This window comes from Triturus cristatus, chromosome 12 (assembly GCF_964204655.1).
Source record: "Triturus cristatus chromosome 12, aTriCri1.1, whole genome shotgun sequence".
NCBI classification, from domain to species: Eukaryota; Metazoa; Chordata; class Amphibia; order Caudata; family Salamandridae; genus Triturus; species Triturus cristatus.
Window position 1 is genome coordinate 154,445,707 of NC_140595.1, and position 20,506 is coordinate 154,466,212.

The 20,506-nt window shown below is 42.1% G+C and overlaps 1 protein-coding gene across 3 annotated transcripts in view; it reads left to right on the forward strand.

Moving 5' to 3' along the window:
* LOC146772949 (SLAM family member 5-like) overlaps positions 1 to 20,506 on the forward strand; it is a 408,736-nt gene that overhangs the window by 292,228 nt on the left and 96,002 nt on the right. For all 3 annotated transcript variants that reach the window (XM_085637738.1, XM_085637739.1, XM_085637740.1), the window contains one exon: positions 6,422 to 6,520. In XM_085637738.1, the coding sequence (XP_085493864.1) occupies positions 6,422 to 6,520 (99 nt within the window). The remainder of the gene's footprint in view (positions 1 to 6,421; positions 6,521 to 20,506) is intronic.

The window sequence follows — 20,506 nt, forward strand, 5'->3', positions numbered from 1 at the left end:
ATTACAAATATTTTTTTTTCATAAAGACACATATGTCATCAGCAGAGGATTGCGGTCGCGTGAGTTATAGTTGCCTGCACTAACTATAACGTGGAATTTCATTGGTTTTTTACGAGTGAAATGTACAGCTAACTATAACTTGTGTGAAACCTATGGTTTTTTCACTGAATTTGCAAGGTTTTTTAAATGCTAATTCCTAACTATAACGTGTGTGAAACCTATGGTTTTTTCAGTGAATTTGTACGGTTTTTTAAATGCTAAGTTACTTTACGCCATTCGTGGCGTGCGCGCCCACTTAACGCAGTTCGTTCCGTGCGCGCACGGTGCGCTTCGCGCACCGCGCGCCCACTTTACGCAGTTAGTGCCGTGGTTGGGCCATGTACGCTCGATGCGCTTCGCGCACCGTGCGCACGTGGAGGACATATTATGCGCTTCGTTGTGAAAGATAAACATTTATATTTAGTTTACGTTGTACAAATATGTCATGCACAAATGTTGCCCTTCGGGCACCGTTTGCACACGGGGTGGGGAGAGTTTGGATTTTTTTTTTTTTTTAAATTAAAATTTGTACCGTACGCGTACGGTAAGCGTAATCGCCGATTTTTTGTAAAAAATAATAATTAGAATTTTTGGCCTTGGGGGTTCTTTGGTGAATCAGATACCAAGCCTAGGTGGTTGGGAGCTTTCTAAACTGTCCCTTTCCATGTTTATTATCTTTGTTTTTCATCCCCCCCCCCCAGAGTCCGAGAGAGAAAATGGCGGCCGCCGCTTCCTGGTTTCGACCGATTCGAATGTTTACTAAGATCTAAGAGCCAATCAGAATCGCGCTCGCGCACGTCACCGTACGCGTACGGTAAGCGCACCGTAAGCGCACCGTAAGCTGGCTCAGATATATATATTGATTTAAAGGCTATTTTCTCAGAATCTACTGAACAGATTTATACCAAACCTACAAAAGGCACTTCCTTGACCTGAGGACTACCTCTCTGCCAAATTTTATTTAATTCTGTTCAGCCGTTCGGGCTGTAGCTCTGTCTAAAGGTCCTATGGAAAAATGCATGGGAAAAACGCGTTTTGGGACCCCCCTTTTATCTCAGCCCCCGCTTGACGAATCCCCCCGAGACTTTCAGGGTAGGAGTGGAGCTCAACGCCCCACCTATTTTGAAAATTTCGCGAGGATTCGTCGACCGGCGCCAAAGTTATTCAAAATAGAATGTTGCGGATTTCCTATGGTAAGAGGGTCCTAACTATAACTACCTACTGGCGACCGCCAGTAGGTAATATATAGATATATATATATATATACACACACATATGTGTGTGTGTGTGTGTGTGTATATATTACCCAGTGGTTGTTATAGTTAGGTCTGCTTTTCCTACCACCATGCATTCCCCCTGGTCTCCCATTACAATGCTACCTCACTAGTTTTCAGAAATGTCTGGGTTTGGTAGGCTTTCCTAGATGCCTGCCGAGTCTGGGACCAAAAACCAAGGTGCCCACCTTGGGCTTGGATAGATCATTTTGATGTCTCCACAATACATTTTGGGTCCTTCCATGATGTGGGTATTTGGCTCACCCACACACGTTGTAGTTAAAAGATAAAAAAATAAAAAATAAATCACCATCACAAACCTGTGTTCATCAGGGGAGCTATACACAGAATGGTGGGAGTCATAGTCCCATATTAGGCACAAAAATAAATAAAAGTAAAAAAACAATGTGCCTTCATTAAAGTTTGGCGACCGTATACTCCATCAAAAACATGGTAGATAGCCCATCCACTTTTTTACAAGTGCCATTAACTGTAATGCACTTGTAATATGTCAGACAGGAAATCAGCCACATTTGTAATGGAGTATCCCATCTGCCAGACTTTAAATGAGGCCCTTTGTTCGCACTTACAACTGTTCAGGTAACGATATTGTGATCTATGCAAACAGTTTGCCGAAGTATTGTAAAATAGTGGAAATTACAGGAATATCAATATTTTAGAAAGGGCTGAGAGAGATGTGCTAATTGCTGTGTAGTAGATTGGAGAACTTTCATGATGAAAATGTAATACAGAGTTGTGGTAAGGGGTAGCTGAAGCATATTATTTATCATAAGCTATATTATTATGGTTGGCAGGTACATGAGTCACATCTCCATTAGTTAATACCAGGATAATCTGAGCATAAAAGCATTGCTGCCTAAATAGAACCAGCAATTCTCTTATCCTCAGTAGTAGGAAATAAGAAGAATGTTTAGTGTCATAAATCACATCAATGAGGTAACACAATTAGCTCTGATACCACCCCAACTTAAATTGTGCTAGGGCCTGAAAGCAGTAAGGTATCAAGAGGCACCACAGAATATGATTGCTAAGCCAATGGATATTGGTCCTTAATTTAAAGTTCCACCTTTGTTCTTTAAGAAATAACACCTGAGTTGTGTCCAGATTCCTGCGAACTTGGGGGCTCATTAGGATCGCGTAATGATCGGCGATCGTTACGCCATCCTCATGTGAAATACCCCCGCCATATTATGATGGCGGTGGGTATCGCGGCGGACACAAAGTCCGTCTGCCGCTTTCCCGGCGGTCTGCAATCGTTACAATTGCCGGCCAGGCAGAGCTGGGCCACTAATATGGTGGCGGTGCCTAGTAGGCACCGCCAGCCATATTAGGATGTGGGTGGTTGAAAGGCCTTTCCATGGCAGCGATGCCACCATGGAAAGGCTGGCTGGGATTGGCTTTGGGGCCCGTTGCGGGCCCCCGGGGGGGTGCGCTTGGGGGTACCCATGGTCCCCCCTGCAGTTCCCTGCACCATGTGGTGCAGGGAAATGCTGTGCATGCCCTTTTACCATTGCGGGCGGTGCTGCAGTCAGCAGCACTGCCCGCAATGGTAAAAGGCCAGGATGTGCCCGCCAGTATTGCGGGTGCATCCTAATTGGGCCTGTGGGACCGCTGCATGTCTGGCGGGTGGTCCCATCACCGTTATGATGGCGGGCGGACTGATGTCCGCCCGCCATCATAATGAGCCTCTTGGTGTTCAAAAGTCAAGAAAGGTGAAGTCAGTTTGATGGTGAAATGTTTCCATCCTATATTTCTGTGATGTTCGATTAACCTGATTCTGATCTTGCCATGTTTACATATCTCATGTATGTACATAAGTATATACAGCCAAAAGACAACACGGTCCTGTACAGGGTCAAAGACAAGCATAAAGTCAATGAGTGAAAGTAGAGGCAACTGGGTGGTGAAGGGTTAATGCATGGTGATGTAGTGTTCTTTAAAGAAATGTTCTTTAACAGTTTCCTAAATTGCATCATTGGGGTAGTCCGGATTGTGATGAGGATGTTGTTCGAGATCTTGAAAAAGGCCTGCTGCCTTGTTGTTTCTCGTTTACATTTCTTAGTCTGCAGTCTGGTGGTGCCCTGGCTGTGGGTTTACTGAGAACCACCAGACATGGTGAATTTGTCTGCAAGATGATTGGGTGTTCTGGTTATGACGACTTTGTAAATGGTGCAGCTGGTTTTGAAGATGGTGCAGGTCACTGAGTAGAGCCAATGATGTTCCATCATGCTGGGGTGTCTTGATAACATTACTTCGAGACCTGGATGAGATGTGCTGCAGCATGTAGACTGCCCTTAAGGAATGCCACTGAGGAGTCTAGGAGGCCATGGAGCTTGGCATTGCAATTTTCAAAACTACGAGGGCTTGTGCAGCAATTCTGATGACTCTCTCCAGAAGAAAAGGTTTCACTTTCTTTAAAAGAGAGAGCTAGTACCATGGTGTATTTGTTTTCATCAAGGTTGAGGATGGTGTCTAGGGTGAATCCAAGGGACTATGCATTTGTTAACACTTGGGATTTGAAGTCATCGAGGTTCTTATGAACAGGTTCGTACTGTTTCTTGTTTTTGTGTTCTTTTCAAATAAAAGGATATCTGTATTGGTAAGGTTGAGCTTCAGATATGCACTGGACATCCATGTCTGGATGATGTGCAGGCAGTGTTTGAGGTGTTGCATGTCTGAAGCCGGTGAGACTTTTAAGTAGAGTTGAGTATCAGCATATTGGTGCATCTTGATGATGCCATCTGTGAACAGAGCACCAAGAGACTTCATGTTGAGTTTGAAGAAAACAGGAAACAGTATGGAGACCTGAGTGACTATGCAAGTGATAAGGATCTTTTGGGAACTAGAGGTGCCCATGTGAACAAACTGGTGTAAGTTGAAATATTTGTAGGAGAACCAGTGAAGGACATTGCTGGTGAATCCCATTTAAGACTACAGGGTGTGTATGAGAGTGAAATGGTGAATTATGTCAAAGGCAGCTGAGAGAGGTCCAGCAAAGTTAGATGGCAGGGGTCATCTTCATCTGAGGTCAAGTGTTCAGTGTCTACAATATGTAAGGTAGGAGTCCAGCATTGCATCATGGTCTGAAGCCAGATTGGTAGTTGTGTGGGAGATGTGTACTGCTGGGGAGATTTTGAAGTTCAATATAGACTGCTTTTTGCTTGATCTTGCTAATGTATAGTAGGTAGGTGATGGGCTAGTATTTGTGGAGGTCATCAGGGTCTAGTGTAGGCCAGCAGATAAGATGGAAGGTGACAGTCTCAGTTGCAAAGAGTGAGAAAAGGCATGTCTGCCGTTCCATTGAGTTAAGTGCGCGCCCAGGGTGCAGGACCAGGAGAACTTAGGATCACTGACACCATATCGGAAACAACAATATTGGGCAACACAAATATTGTGTCAAAAACATTGTTTACAAAATATCGTTTCCCTATCCTTCTACTGGTAAGTTCAAAGATATTGAAAAAAAATATTGGTTCATTATAATATCATTACAAAATATAGAGTTTGAAGTATTAAATCTTAAATATTTTGTTATATACCATTAGTATAAAGGTAATTAAATAAATCTCATTAATATTAAATAGTATGTATACATATATACTTATAGAGACACACATACATATATATTCACGGAAAAAACAAAGGTTACAGAGATGTTATAGTTATTCTGACATTTCATTCGTACAAAACCAGAGAAATTCAGCCGTTATAGTTAGCTGAGGTAACTATAACTCGCGCCCCCGCAATGCACTGCTTATCACCTCATGTATTACATCACTCATGATATGGTCAGTGATATCACTGATGACATCACTAAAGGCACCTCAAATGACATCACTTATTACATCAGTGATGGCATCTTCCAGTGACTGAGTGTTTTTTAAAAGTTTATGAATGTAAAATATATCTACTAAGGTGTTTGGATAAATCAGTGGGTTCATGAGTGACTGTATGGATAACTCAGTGAGTGCGTGACTGACTGTATAAGTTAGTGTTTTAGTGTCTCAGTCAATGTATTGGTGAGTGACTGGTTGTGTGAACTAGCCTACCTGTTACCTCCAGTAAGCGCCACACAGTGGGATTGCTGAGAGGTGGTCGCAGGCCAGGCCCTCTTTCTCCACCCCTCTGTAAACGTGATTTTGGCCCAGGGGACCCCATCCCCAGAAGTCCGGACAATTTTTTTTAAAGAGAGCAGCCTCCCTCCCCCAGCCCATTTTTAGCTCCGGGGACCCCATCCTCCTGGGGTTGGCCAATTCTTTAAAAAATATATATATATTTTAAAGGAGGGGGGGCATTATTTTCATAACAATTTGGTTTGGTCTGTTTTGTTGTCTGCTTCCTGTGCTTTACATATCTGGAGTATTATTTGTATTCTTCGTTTTGCTATCTGATGCATTGTTCTTGTCCTGGCAGTACCTCTGCTGGAAAGCCTTGCTGTGCTGGCTGTTCCTGACACTGGCTCAGTTGTGTTGGAGTAAAGCTTACTTCTCTACACCTGCTATTTGTTTTGCTGCATTTATTACATAATACAGCAGAGATGTTTTTAGGCATGGGCAAAAGGAGCAATGGCCCAGGACCACAACCTTCCAAGGGCCTCCTGGTAAAGCAGTCTGTCTCTCTACATCCCCTCTATCTCATCCAGTCTCCGGTGAATGCCCACAGCTACCCCAGACAGCGTTCCTCTCGACCTTGTGTCATTTTAAGGATTTAAGCGCTTCAGCCAAGACATATTTTGGCTGTATTTGTGTTACCCTGTTTCTAATAATTGAACTCATAATTCAAACTTTTTTGGTATCTTGCAGGATTAAATTAACAGGAAATGGTAATAAAATTCAAAGTTGTACCAAAAAGGGACCTCAAAATATAACTTGGCTTAAAAAATGTTAAGATGGCACTGTAATACCCTGTCATTCAGAATCCTAAGCTTGGCGTCAATCAAGTATTTTGGAGAAGATGGGCAGCAGAAGTCTGTATAATTGCATATGTTGCAGATCTATTTTGCCTCTTTTATTTGCACCTGCCTTGTGATTATCTTGCTTTCTAAATAGCAGTGAAACGTACTGAAAAAGGATGTGTTTGTGTTGCAGAATTCAACCCAAGAGAAAAATCGTTACCAGTGTCTTGAGGAACCAAATGGAATGGAAAGAGTGCATACAGTTTATGCAGAAGTTCAGAATACAAGAAAGGTAACACGTTTTCCTGCTCTATATTGATTGTCCCACACAACCATGAATGTCACAGCTTCACAGCATCACAGGGTCTATGGAAATATATAGGCAGCACGAAGTGCGATCTAAAAAAGAGAATCTTCGAACATGTGCGAGCAACGATCAATAAGGACAGGAGCAACGCAGTTGCAAAACATATGGAAACCAACCACAAAGGAGATTGGAAATCCCTACGTTTTTATGCTCTTGAAACAATATCTTCACATGCAAGAGGGGGAGACCGAGAAAAGAACTTGAGGCGCAGAGAATCTCGCCAAATCTTGAATTTTAGGACTTACATGCCGTGGGGCCTTAATCAAAGTGAAGAATTGTATGTTCATTTATAGAAATACATAAATGACTATTAAGATACTGTGATGTTTGCCTTGAGAAAGGGGAGAGGATGCAAGAAGGTTCATGATCAGGATGTATTGACACAGGCAAGCTCCGCACATAATTGAGGAGGATTTGTATTTGTAAATTGTCCCACATTTTTGTATGTATACAAAATGTCTATGTCGTTTAAAATAACAAATTATGAAATTGCCCACTAGAGGGCCAAAAATTGTGCCATCAAAGAAAGTAATTAAATCAGCAAAGGAAAGGTTAGAAATCGTCACTGAGTAACACATGTGACTTTTAAAAAAAAGCCCACTTGAGGGCTCTAAAATTAGTAAAAATCGCATGAGATGCGGAATTAAATTCGCCGCATTATAATAAAACCTAACCAAGGCTGGTTTCCAATCATAATTAGCGGTAATCGGAGCTCCGATTTAGAGATTTATAATGAATGTGCAGGTTGAATAAAATAACCAGGGACTCATGACTGTTCTCATAAAAAGACGAACGTGCGGCTGCACAGAGTCGTTTTAAATGATAACATCACAGATTGTGTAAAATCGACCCTAATAAAGAACAGGGTAGTCAATCCTAATAAAGAATAGGATAGTCAATAAAGTTCGAGTAAAAAAACTGACTCCTCCCGCTCGGCAAAAAAACGATTAGGAAAACGATAAGTAGAATATATCAGGGCAGAGTGAATGTATTTCACTGATAAATTGATAAAAGATACGACAATTCATGTTAAGAAAATAATAAAATATGTACAAAATTGGGGAAATACCAACATTACGCTTCAAAACAATATGTTAACATCACACATGGTTTGCGGACCACAAAGACCAGAAGTCTGTGTTAACAAATGAGTGATATCAACAATCACATGTTCGGCATCAACTGTTTTTATAGGGTGATTCAAATGCATAATATTAACCGTGATCAAGTTATCTGTTGATAGCGAAACGCATTGGTATTTCCTTGGAACTGGATGCTATTGAATAAATAAAGAAAGAAAACTGGGGTAACAAAGAATCCTGTGAGTGCGTACTAATTGGTCTCCTGAGAAGGAAGCTGTTGGTGAATGAATTTACGGCATGGCTTTGCTGCAGCTACGCACCGAATAAAGAATCGCCAGGGGTCTACTAAACTGAGCCGAACTGTGGAAATATATATATATATATATATATAGTCCACAGGTGAATGGGAACACCCGTTGCCTCCAGAACGAAGGGCGCGTCGATGAAGAGACCTCCCAAACGCGGTCACAAATATTATCCAAAACTTCTCCAAGTTCAAGAAAAGCAATCGACGCCGTGTCTGTGCTGAAAATTATTTATTGCCAGCCGAAAAAGCTAGACGCGTTTCGCCTGTCCTGCAGGCTTGTTCACTAGCAGTTTGTTAAAGTTTTCAAAGGCAATTTAAAACAGTGAGTGACGATCAACACACGTGATGGACTACAAGCATAGAAATAAACAGAAGACTCGTAGTTCACTTCAGCTGGAATAGATACACGATCCTGGCATGTGCCGTAAAGTGTAAGACCAATTCATTATGGTCGAACACGATCAATGTGTGCTCATTAATTTAGAGTATTTGATAACATACATCAATTATGACACAATTATTACCCAAGTGGTCAAATTGAGAAACAGAATATTGTTTTAGCCTGCAAAGTTAATACATTGCAAAAGGGGGTTTAGATCAAGTGATCAGTCGCACTGAATATAATTACAGTCATTGTGTCAAAGCATGATTTAGCACATCAAATTAAAATTAATGATAAGTACATGGTATCTATAAAGTTACTGCCCAAGTGGGCTGATGCAAAGTACAAAAGAGTCAGTTGTAGTTAATAATAGCTGTTTTAAGTCCAAAACAGTGACGTGATCATACAATAAACAAAATACAGATAAAACCAGATAGAAAAGGACGAGAGGATTCTACAAATGTGTGTGTAAGTCTTCTTCCATAAGCTGAAGTGAACTACGAGTCTTCTGTTTATTTCTATGCTTGTAGTCCATCACGTGTGTTGATCGTCGCTCACTGTTTTAAATTGCCTTTGAAAACTTTAACAAACTGCTAGTGAACAAGCCTGCAGGACAGGCGAAACGCGTCTAGCTTTTTCGGCTGGCAATAAATAATTTTCAGCACAGACACGGCGTCGATTGCTTTTCTTGAACTTGGAGAAGTTTTGGATAATATATATATATATATATACATTTTTTCACATTTTACACCCACAAAATCGTAGATATTCAGAAGTTGTAGTTAGAGTTATCTGAAGAAACTATAACTTGTGCACTATGGTGACTATAACTTGCTCCTCCGCCATGCACAGTTTTCGCATCAATATTTATAGCAAATGTTGCAGTGGTTAAAAGGAATGTTACATTTTGGGCTCCCCATCTTCTGAATATTTATAATAGCCTTGCCCATGCCCCCTTACATAGCACCTGGAGCTCTTCAATAATATTGACAAACTTTAAAAAAAAAAAAAAAGGAGATCAAGCACTTCCAGGTTGTTACCACCCGACATCTTTGATAGATACAACTGTCAAAATATTAGGAAGAATTATCTTCAATAGATTAAATGACTGTGTGGCTGATGAATCAGATTTACAGCGTTGCCAATATGGGTTCAGGCATAAGTTAGGATCCATGAAAAATTGTCTCAACCTGATCCTAGGGAAATACACAGTGGCCAAACAAGTACCTCTGTAGGTAGCTTTCATGGACTGATCCTCGAGTTTCAATTGTGTGAATCGAGCCAAAGTATGGCACATGCTTATAACACGAGGATTAGATCCAGTGCTGGTTAATTTTTGGCCCACTTACTCGAGGACATGAAGGAGAGGGTGCATATCAACGCGCAGGGGGAGGTGTCTGGTACATAGATGTCCAAAGGGGAGTGAGACAAGGATGGGTCTTGGCCCCTCTTTTTTTTATATTATACATCAATGATTTACATCCTGTATTAGTACTTGTCACTTTAGATGTTCCCATTTCCCTATTATTGTATGCGGAGGACTCTGTGATTATGGCACGTACCCAGAGCGCTGTGTCTCCTTGTACACATGTTTATTGAATTAATGGATTCCTTAGATTTGCACACTGACTTTTCTAAATCTCACATTATGTCAAAGTGCAGATCTCTTTCAACCATGGCTATTAGTAACCCTTCATTTAGTAGTATTATTATCTTTCCGTCCTTGCGTATTTATTTCTCCTCTCAGGGCTCTTGGTCTTTTAATCTTGCACATCAGTCCACTAAAGTCTCCATCGCCAATGGATCTCCCTGTAGGGGAGGCTGTTTTACCTCTTTATTGTAAATCTATAGATCTCAATGTATTCCAATAGCCATGTATGGGGCTGAGGTGTGGGGGATTTTTAACTCTGTTACCATTCAAAGGGAAGAAAACAGAGTTCTATCTGTTCCCCTTGGGCTTTCTTTTATCGAAGATCAGATCAAGGTTAGGCCTGCCTTAGTATGGATCTCTGTTTGGAAAAATGATGAGGCTCTCTTAACAAGAGAAATATTAACTGATTGTCTCTCTTCAGACAAAGGTTTTTCAGATCCCATGGATTGCTTGTGTAAAGGCTGTATACAGTAAAATTGTGATGGAATTGTTTTTAAGGATTCCGCAACATCTGTTAACACTAATAGAAAGTGTGTGTCAAATGCTTTCTACAATCTTGAAGAACTACGGCAGGAAAAATCATTGGTGGACCAGACAATCGGTGTTGAGTATCTTAACTTATATCAATTTGCTAGTATCCCCCAACAACATCTGGAGTGTTCATAGTCGCTGGCAGCATTCCTTATTGTTCCAATTTAGGTTGAATACCGTGAAGTACTTTCTTTGCTTCCCTGTGGGTTATACACATAACCTGGAAGCCAAGCCCTGTCTGTGCGATAACATATATGGTCAATCTGTGATACATTTTACATTTTTTTGTAAATTCTATGGACGATACACAAAATTGTGTTTAATAGCTCTTTAAAAAAAAGAGTTGTTCCAACATCGGTCAATATAGACCTGCATTTCGATTTTTACAACTTTTACTTGAAAGTAAGGTTATTTTGCACATGGGGACCTTTTTAAAATTCTCTGTGAGGGCACCAAGGTCTGTGCTGCTATACATTTTACTGACCATTACTGTTTGCATGATTCACATACTGTATGTTAATAATATTATGGAATTTTATGAACTGTTCATTTTTATTTTACATGTATTGAGGATTTGCTTTCATGGATGCTTTTTATGCTTCAGAATAAAGATGTAATTGATTGATTGATTTAAATGTTGCAATGGTATCATTAATGATGTCATAGAAGATGTAATGGGTGATGTAATATGTTGGGTAATTAGCAGTGCATGGCGAGGGTGCGAGGTATCGTTACCTTAGGGCACAAGTTATAGTTTCTTCAGATAACTCTTACTATAACTGATGAATTTCTATGGTTTTGTGAGTGTAAAATGTGTACATCTCTGTAACGTTTTTTTTTGCAGTGAACTTCTAGGGTTTTTTTAACGTAAAGAAATATTCTATTACCATACGTTAGCCCAAATGCCACCAAGCATGGCCTTCAGCGGGAGATTTGGGCCATCCACTGTGGGGTAGTTGGCCACAAGGCCTTACTGGCCCTGTGTCACCCTGCCACATGGAGCTAACCATGCACGGCCAACCCCTCCTCAAGCAGCCAACCCGGGAGAGGGGCGAGCAGCCAATTCCAGTCTCGGAGGCTCCATACCCCAGGGCCTGCCATATTGTGTTAGGGCAGGGGTTACATAGTCCCCCTCTCTGGCCCGAATTCGGCCTTAGGGACCCCATCCCCTAGGGCCCAGCCAATTACTGAAAAGGAAGGGGGGCTGTGCCACCATCGTTCCTGAGCTGAATTCAACCCCAGGGACCCCATCCCCCAGAGCCCGGACAATTAGTGCAAGGTGGAGGGGGGCCGTACAGTCCCCCTACCTGGGCCAAATTTGGCACCGGGAACCCAATCCTCCTGGGCCTAGTCAGACAATGGTGGGTGCTTTGTCCTCGCTAAGGGCACCCAGTGTTTTTGGTTGTTGGCCGTAGGGGGATACCCAATGCCCCCGCAGTCCCGGCTGGCTCCCCTCCTCCAACGGGATCCGACATTGCTCCCACGTGCAGTGCTGGAGCAATTTTTTCCATCTATTTTAAAACAGATGAGAAGTCCGCTCCCAGCGACAGGGATCATTTTCCCTGATCCCGCCCGCTGGGAGCATACTTATTTTATATTTTCTCGCTGGGCAGGAGCTTTAAATTGCTCCTGCCAAGCGCAAGCAAACAGAGGTATCCCTGTCCTCACCAGTGTAGGCAGGGAAATTGCTGTGTCCTGGGGTGAGCACCCGGGAACATAGCAGGAGCCTGGACCTGTGGGATAGGGTCATGATGGCCATCATTGTATCCTCCATTTGCATTACAATTCTGGCCTTGAAGGGTGGGGTTACTGGGGACGACTGTGCTCCCCTCCCCTTTGTGCTTATTGGGTGGTGAGTGGGGTTTCTGTGGCCAAAATCAGCCCGAGAGGGAACCACGTGGCCCCTCCCCTTATTCTATTTTAGCCAGGGCCTGGGGGAGGGGTCTTTGACTGGCCTGAGGCAGCATGTGTCCCCCTCCCCATTCTCAGATTTGGCCAGGCCCCAGGGAAAGGGATCCCCGGGGCTAAAATTAGCTTGGGAGGGAGTCTCCCTGGCCCCCTCCCAGTTTCACTGTCAGCTGGGCCCCTGGGGTGGAAGTTCCCAGGGCCATAATCGGCCTGGGGATGGGAGTCACCTGCACCCTCCTCCCCTTTATTACTTCCTATATATTGCCTCAGGGACCTGTAATAATAAAAAAAAAACATCCCCAGCACGAGGTCTAAGGGGTCCAGGTAGTCTTATTCTAAGCCGTTCTATTTCAAAAAGTAAAATAAAAAATTGGGTCACTGGCTCAGTTCTGCGTCCCAAGATGGCTGCTAACATGTCCAGGTTGAAGTCTTGGCAGCCATTCAGATCTCACCGTGAGATCTGTCGTATCTGCAGAAGATTGGCATCCCTAGATATGTATCAATATATTTTTTTTTAATAATGCAAAAACTACTGAAGGAATTTATATCAAATTACGAAAGGGTGACTCTTTCTGGACAAAGAGCTAGCTTTCTGCCAAATTTGATGTAATTCTGTTCAATCGTTCAGGCTTTACTCGAGTTCAAAATCCCTATGGGAAATTGCATAGGAAAAACACTTTTTGGAACCCCCCCTTTTTCTCGGCCCTTGCTTGATGAATCACTCTGAAACTTTCCGAACTGCAGCTGAAGTGAGTATCAAACTACCTTTGAAATGTTTGTGAAGATTCGTCAAACGGCACCTAAGTTATTAGTAAGCCTGGGCGGAGTTCGCAGAGTAATAATGTTTATTCATATTGCACACAGCGATTACAAGGATAATAATTTGGATGGGTTACATTCACCACCAGCATGATAGTTTGAATTTGCCACACTCTATCTTTTAGAAAATTAGGACATGAACGATTTGAATATAAGACCCGTTTTAATAAGGTCATCGTCTGATAAAACAATTATTTTAGACTGGTATCGGCAAGTGTTAATTTGCTAACAAACTCTTTGATGTTTTTTTTTTCAAAGGATAGAAGTTTAGCACACCTAGGCGGTCACACGCTCAGACCCAATTTTTTTAAGATACAACTTTATTAACACAGATGTTCATTCACTCATACCGGGATTTCACCTTACCATGGACACTATTTAACCTTTTTACTTATTTTAGCTGCTGTCACATATATTACCACATTTTTTGATGTTGTTTGACTCGTGCTTACTATGTACGAAACTTTGTCTTGCACTTCTGGGTAAAGAAAGGGTTTATATCTGGGTCTTTAATTACCGGAGAATACACTACACTTGTAACACGGATGTACTTTATGAGGCACACCACGTTTTAAAGGGTAAGCCGACAGTTGCACTGCACAGTTTTGTGTAATGTAATCTATTCATCTTGATTATTTAGTAAACCGACTACTTATTATTTTTAGGGTGATACCTTTGTATTTATTAAAAGGACGAAGGAGTCTAACCTTTTGAGGCTAAAACATTCTATTTAAGTGATTGTTTAACACTTCTTGCATTTAGATTATGGTGGAATGAATGTGCTTTTAACTAAAAGGTCACACCCAAACCCTGCACTCCCACCTGGGAGGCAAATTTACCACTGCACCTTTAAATAATACACGTTTGCACAGCACTCCCACTCTGGAGGCAAAAAGACAAATTCAGCTGCTTTTTAAAATAACACACACAAGTTTATTAATGCAATGTTTAAAAAGGCAAGCTGAATATATCAGTAAATGCAGATTCCCAAGTATCAATTAACTACAATGAACAATTAGAATAAAATGCAGTATGTACAGGTAGCAAAGAGTTGAAAATATATACAAAATTGTTAGGAACACCTCACCGATTGAATTTGCATCATCCTTGACAACTCAAGCTTGGGAAGCCCGTCAAAAACCCAGGAAGGAGTTTCAATCAGGACTCAAGTTCCGTCACCTCCACAGCAATACGTCTATTCTGTGGTGAACTTCCACCTGGCCCCAGCAGGTTCCCAGCTTTAATACTATTACTCAACGTGAGGCGAAGCTTCTAGAAAACCTCGCCCCTTCTCATGAGAAAGAACCGAGCTGGCTGTACCAGTCTGCGTCAAGGCCAAGACGGAGGCTGGCCAAGCTTCGGTATTATGACTTCGAGGCAGCATTGCACATTTTGCACAAATAATATCCAGTTCACTCTGGTCAGTGAGGAGCGAAAAACAAGTGAAGAGCAGAAACCTGTCCTCCGTACTTTACAGCTAGGTGCGAGCAGCAAGGCGAAGCCAGACATGAGGTCATGTCAAAGCCAATAGTAAGCACTTATAATTCTGTGCATGCAGAAGCATGGCATAGTCAGAAAACAAGATGACATGAGGCTATGTCAAAGCCAATAGTAAGAGCTCATAATTCTCATAACCCAAACAACTTGCAAGCACTGCTGTGCACGCAGGAGTAAGGCAAAGTCAGAAATGAGGCCATGTCAAAGTAAATAGTCAAAGTCAGAAAACAAGATGACATGAGGCCATGTCAAAGCCAATAGTCAAAGTCAGAAAACAAGATGACAAGAGGCCATGTCAAAGCCAATAGTACTGTCCTACTCCTTGACAGCTCCCACTGAAAGCCAGCAAGATTACAAGATGGAAGAGAAGCAGGCATATGCAGGACCGTCCTACATTAAGGCTAGGATAAAATAACACACGGAAGTCAGTTAAGAATGGTGGTAGTTGAAGGTCATCATAGGGTGCCAAACCAACAAGAGTGCCTCTTTCACTACATTCCACCCTATGACCTTTGACTGTCACCATTTACATATATCAAAAACTGAACCTCTCAACTAAAGACACCAATACGAGTGAAAAACTGCAATTCTTATCTGAAAGCACAAAAACTGCATTTCTTAATTGAAAACACAAAAACTGTTGAAAAATACATTTCTTAAACTGAAAGAACAAAAACTATTCAAAACCTGCATTTCTTAATTGGAAACACAACTACAAGTGAAAAACCTCATTTCATAACTGAAAGAGACAAATATAAAACTATAAAATCATAAAAGCATGTGATAATCACTTCAAAGCAAGTCTGAACTGAAAACATAGCCATGATTGAAAGACTGCATTTCATAACTGAAAAACACAACTATGATGGAAGCACTGCATTTCTTTACTGAAAAACACAACTACAAAACACTGAAATCATAAAAGCATGTAATAATCTTTTCAAAGCACGTAGAAACAACTCAAGCATATCTAGATATTCAGCAATAATAACACAAGATAAATGATGCAAGCATATGAACTCAGTAATGCTCCTAATGTCTCAAATGGCTAATACTGGAACTTCTACTGTTGAAGCAGCCAAACCTATATATTTTGTGCTAAAAAATGAAGGCAATTCAACTGAAAGACACAACTATGATTGCATTTCAAAGCATGTCATCATTATCATCTGTTCATCTATAATTAAAAAAAACGTTTTTGTTGTTTTCCTTCTTTTTAAACAAACACTCCTTCTGTGTGAAAGAGACGCAGCTTTTTTGCATTTTGCTTTAACTTCATGTTTATAAAACAGTTTCAATAGCAACACATTTTGTTGTTCTGTTTTCTCTTTAAACAAACAGTCCATCTGTGTGAAAGACACACAGCCTTCCCACATTTAACTTTATGTCCACTAAACAGTTCATCGGACTTGGCAAAGTAAGTCCCCATCTGGTTCGTTCACCGACAGGACATCAGCTTGCTTTGTCTGGCGATCACTTCAGGCTTGATGGGAGGGGAGGGGAGGGGAGGGGGGAAGGAAGGGGAGAGGAAGGAAAGGGACCCACCCATACGGGGACACGGGCAGAGACAGCAGGCATACCAACACGTTGCAGTATGATGACCTGGAAAAGAAACAAGCAAGTAACATTTTTCAAAAAGCGCACGTTTTCCTGTAACAGTTTTAAGTTTAAAGGCACAATATTATCATTACTGTCTGCACGGTTCACTGCTGGCTCTGGGGAAATGTCTGAGAATTCTACCCACGCTTTAGCCTCTGAATTCTTGGTATTGGGATGAAACTCTCTTTTTTTCCTGCACAGTAAAAAGGGTTGGGGCAGTCTCCTTCTTGACTATTTCTCCACTCACTGCGGGATACGTGCTCCCTTTATCAATTGGCAGAAGCCCAAGGCAATCCAGCTGCTCTGTCTGCTCTGGTAATTTTCTTTTCTTCAACTCGCCCTTCACCTTCTGTGGGACTGGTTTGGCTTGTGCATCCTGACACATAAGAATCACAGTTCTGAGTAAATCTAGGGGGATATTCATCCCTTCATTTTCTGCCCACCTGTTTGCATGGTCCTTATCTACTATGTGCTCGTATTTAGTTATGCACACCAAATCTGAATTGTTTGTCACCACCTTTGTCTCCAAGATTTTAGCCTTTTCATCTGCAAGGAAATTAAATGCTCTGTCATGCACAGTAGCTGCGCTTTGCAGTACAATCTACCACTGCACTGGGGAATCCTGTGTCTCAAACTCCACCCCTGGACTTTCTATTGAGACCTGCACAAACTGTTCATGCAAAACTGCTGTCTCTGTCTGTATATGCCACTTTATAACAGTGGCTTCCTCCCATGGATAAATCACGTTGTGTTCTATTGCCCTCTGCCCAGTATCTTTCAATGCGCAAAAACACAAAAGCATCTGTATTTGTACAGCGTTAAGAAATGTTACAGTCCACAATTTTAAAAGCATACTTTTCTTTCCCTGTTCTTCACAGTAACTAAAAATCTCAGACTGTTCCTGAATTGGCACACAAGATACACTGTCAAATTTCTGAATTATAATACTCACAACGGGTAACCTAATGGAAAATTCACTAAAAAGTGTGAATCACAATGTGCACAAAACAAACTCGAAAAGTACGGAAATGAGCATTTGCTTTTTAAAGACGAGAATCCTCACTCACCACTTGGGTGACATGCTTCATCATTGGGTTCCCTCTTACACACAGTGCCCGCAAGGTGCACTGTGTGGGTGTCAGGATCAGAAGACACTTGAGAACGAATCCTATGTTTAGGACCAAAGGCCTGCCCCCCGGTAATCAACACAGCACAGGAGAGCGAATTAAAGTAAAACCAGAACCTAAAATGGGCGCTACAGTTGGAACGTGTGAGCCGCAGGTTAGCGCTCTAGTGTTCCATAGCAATCAGCAAGATCCAGGTGTCAGCCCGGTGGAGAGGCGCACTTCACCAGAGTTATGAGAGGAGAAAGTCGACCATTGTGTGCCGTGCTTTAGTGAGAGAGAAGTCTTGTCGAGTTTCATAGAAGTCGAGTTCCAGGATTCCAGAAATTTCAGTAAGACTGTTCCGTGGCTTTAGCGCGGCATTTTGTGAAGAATAGTTTCCGTGAGAATTGTGTGTGAAGGAATTTCAACTCAAGGTTCCCTTCACTTCAAATGGAATAGTTGTTCAGAGGAACAGTATGTAACCAACAATAAGAGCGATATTTCCTGAGGAGAATTTTCAGTAATTAGTCAGCGCATGAGCTAGGCTCACCGAATATCCCTGCAGAGAATCACAGAAAGACACAGACAGCTAAACTCTAGCAGAGCATCAAGTCAGAGCATCAAGTCAGAACCTTTTAGCATCTAGGTCCGTGTGAGAAGTACTTATCGAGCGTAGTTAGTCTCAAGGAGGTTCGCTACGAAGTTTCCTTATTTGAAGAGTACAGAGTAACGACTAAAGACAGAAAATATACACCATAGTAGATACTCAGAAAAAACAAGAAGAAGTACTCACCAACCCAGAATCCAGTTGAGGCACCTTCAGAAGAGTCTTGGGTAAGAGGGCCACTAGGAGAGGAAAGAATTAGGAAATGAGGAGGAGAATTGAGGTAGAGTACTCAACTCTAATAGAAGGAGTTTTTGTCATTACAGTAACACCACATCAAGACAACACCACCTTCCCCAACAGAAGAGGAGCATTGGTCACTAAAGACAGGGTGGGTATTAGAGAGGAAGGATCCTTTTGAACATAGATAGTACAGAGTGTAGAGTAGGGTACTTACCTTGTGATTATGTCTTTTACAGTATACACACTCCTGTCGTCGCAAGCAAGATAGAAAGAGCGACAACATTCAAGAAAGAAAAAGACGTAGTGACTGTCTCTTCTCTGTCCAATTCCCCTTCCCCCCCTTGGGTTTCTTGGGCCAACTCGTATTTACAGCGTGTGGCCTGGAAAGCTGGGAAGGGGCATTGGGAACAGCAGCATTCTGCTCCCGAGTGATTCCGAGAGCACCGGACTCTGACAGAGTGAAGTGCCCACGTGTTTGTTCGCTCTTGAGCAGAATGGCTGAAGGATTGGATTTGAAGAAATTAGGAGAAGTTCTAGAAGGAATCCAAAGAGAGTTAATTTCTGTTAGAGAGGAGAATAGGGAACTGAGAAAGGAAACCACAGATTTAAACCTAAAGATGAGTAGCTTAGCCTCTGACCCAAGTTCTAGGTACTCAGGCAATCCAGCAGGAACTTCCAGTGAGCCCCCAATCACTCAGTCTAAAATAACGACACAAGTAATTCATTCCTTGTCACCTGTAATTCCTTTGGCTCCCCCAGAGCGTTTTAGTGGTGATCCACAAAAGGCACAGGTGTTTTTAACCCAATGCACCCTACATTTTATGTGTCGACCGGCTTTATTCCCTGATGCGCAGTCTAGAGTGGCCTTCATATTGTCGTACTTAAGTGGAGATGCGGCGTCGTGGTCTATGCCTCTGGTCACCAGTAATGCTCCATTGTTATATGATCTGGATGAATTTAAGAAGGAATTCCTTCACATTTTCGATAGAAGAAGAGTCTCCCAAGCCACGGACAATGAATTGTTGGAAATAAAACAGGGAAGCAGAGATCTGGTAGCTTACTTGGCTCAATTCAATAAATTGGTGGTAGAAACTGAATGGCCAGAGAACAAGAGAGCTGCCGTGTTTTATCGAGGCTTGAAGGATGAGTTGAAAGACGCATTAGCACAAGTACCCAATCGACCTACGGAGATATCAGCACTAATCGATTTAGTCTTGGAGATTGACTTCCGTCAAGGAGAAAGAAGAGGAGAAAGAAAGCGAGATTATCGTCCTAGTGTGCCTCGTTTTGACCGGGTGAGAACAGAAGGCAGCAAGGAAGGTGACATTGCTCGTGGAGGAGAACCCATGCAAATTGGGACAATTCGAGGTCCGCTTTCTAAAGAAGAGAAAGAAAAAAGGAGGTTGAACAAGCAATGCTTGTACTGTGGTGGAACGGGACATTTTGTTCGGGATTGCCAGAAAAAGCCCAAGCAGAAGCCGTCGGGAAACGCCTTGCACCACCAGTAAGTGGAGTTGGACTGGTGGTTGCTGATGCTGAAACAGCTCCAGATGCTCACACCCTGGCGAATACTTTGCAGTCTGCAGCTCCGCATTTGACCCTAATGATGACGCTACGATTTAGGGAACAAATATTAAGACAAGTCACAGTCATGTTAGATTCGGGAGCAACAGGCAATTTCTGTGATCAAAAATTCGCAGAAAAAATTGGGTTAAAGGCAATCAAGAAGGAAAGAAGTGAGGCTGTTTGAGCAGTAGACGGAACAAATCTCTCATCTGGACCTATTGTGAGTCATACAGAAATAGTGGAGTTGGAATCCGAAGAGGGTCATCGAGAAGATCTCCAATTCAATCTGATTGATGCTCCGCAGTTCCAATTAATTTTGGGTTTGCCATGGCTCACCGAGCATAATCCTACAATAGATTGGGGAGCCCGTACCGTGAATTTGAACTCCGATTATTGTAAAGAACACTGTTATATGGAAGGTCACAGAAGTCAAGAAAAGACGCAGGCCCTTCTTTTAAGCGAAGAAGGATCCACGATTTGTGTAATCAATACCACAGAACTACCTGAAGAATATGCAGGGTATTTAGATGTCTTTAGTGAAGTAGAAGCGGAAAGGCTCCCTCCACATCGAGACTTCGATTGCAAAATAGAATTGGAACCCGGATCCAATCTCCCA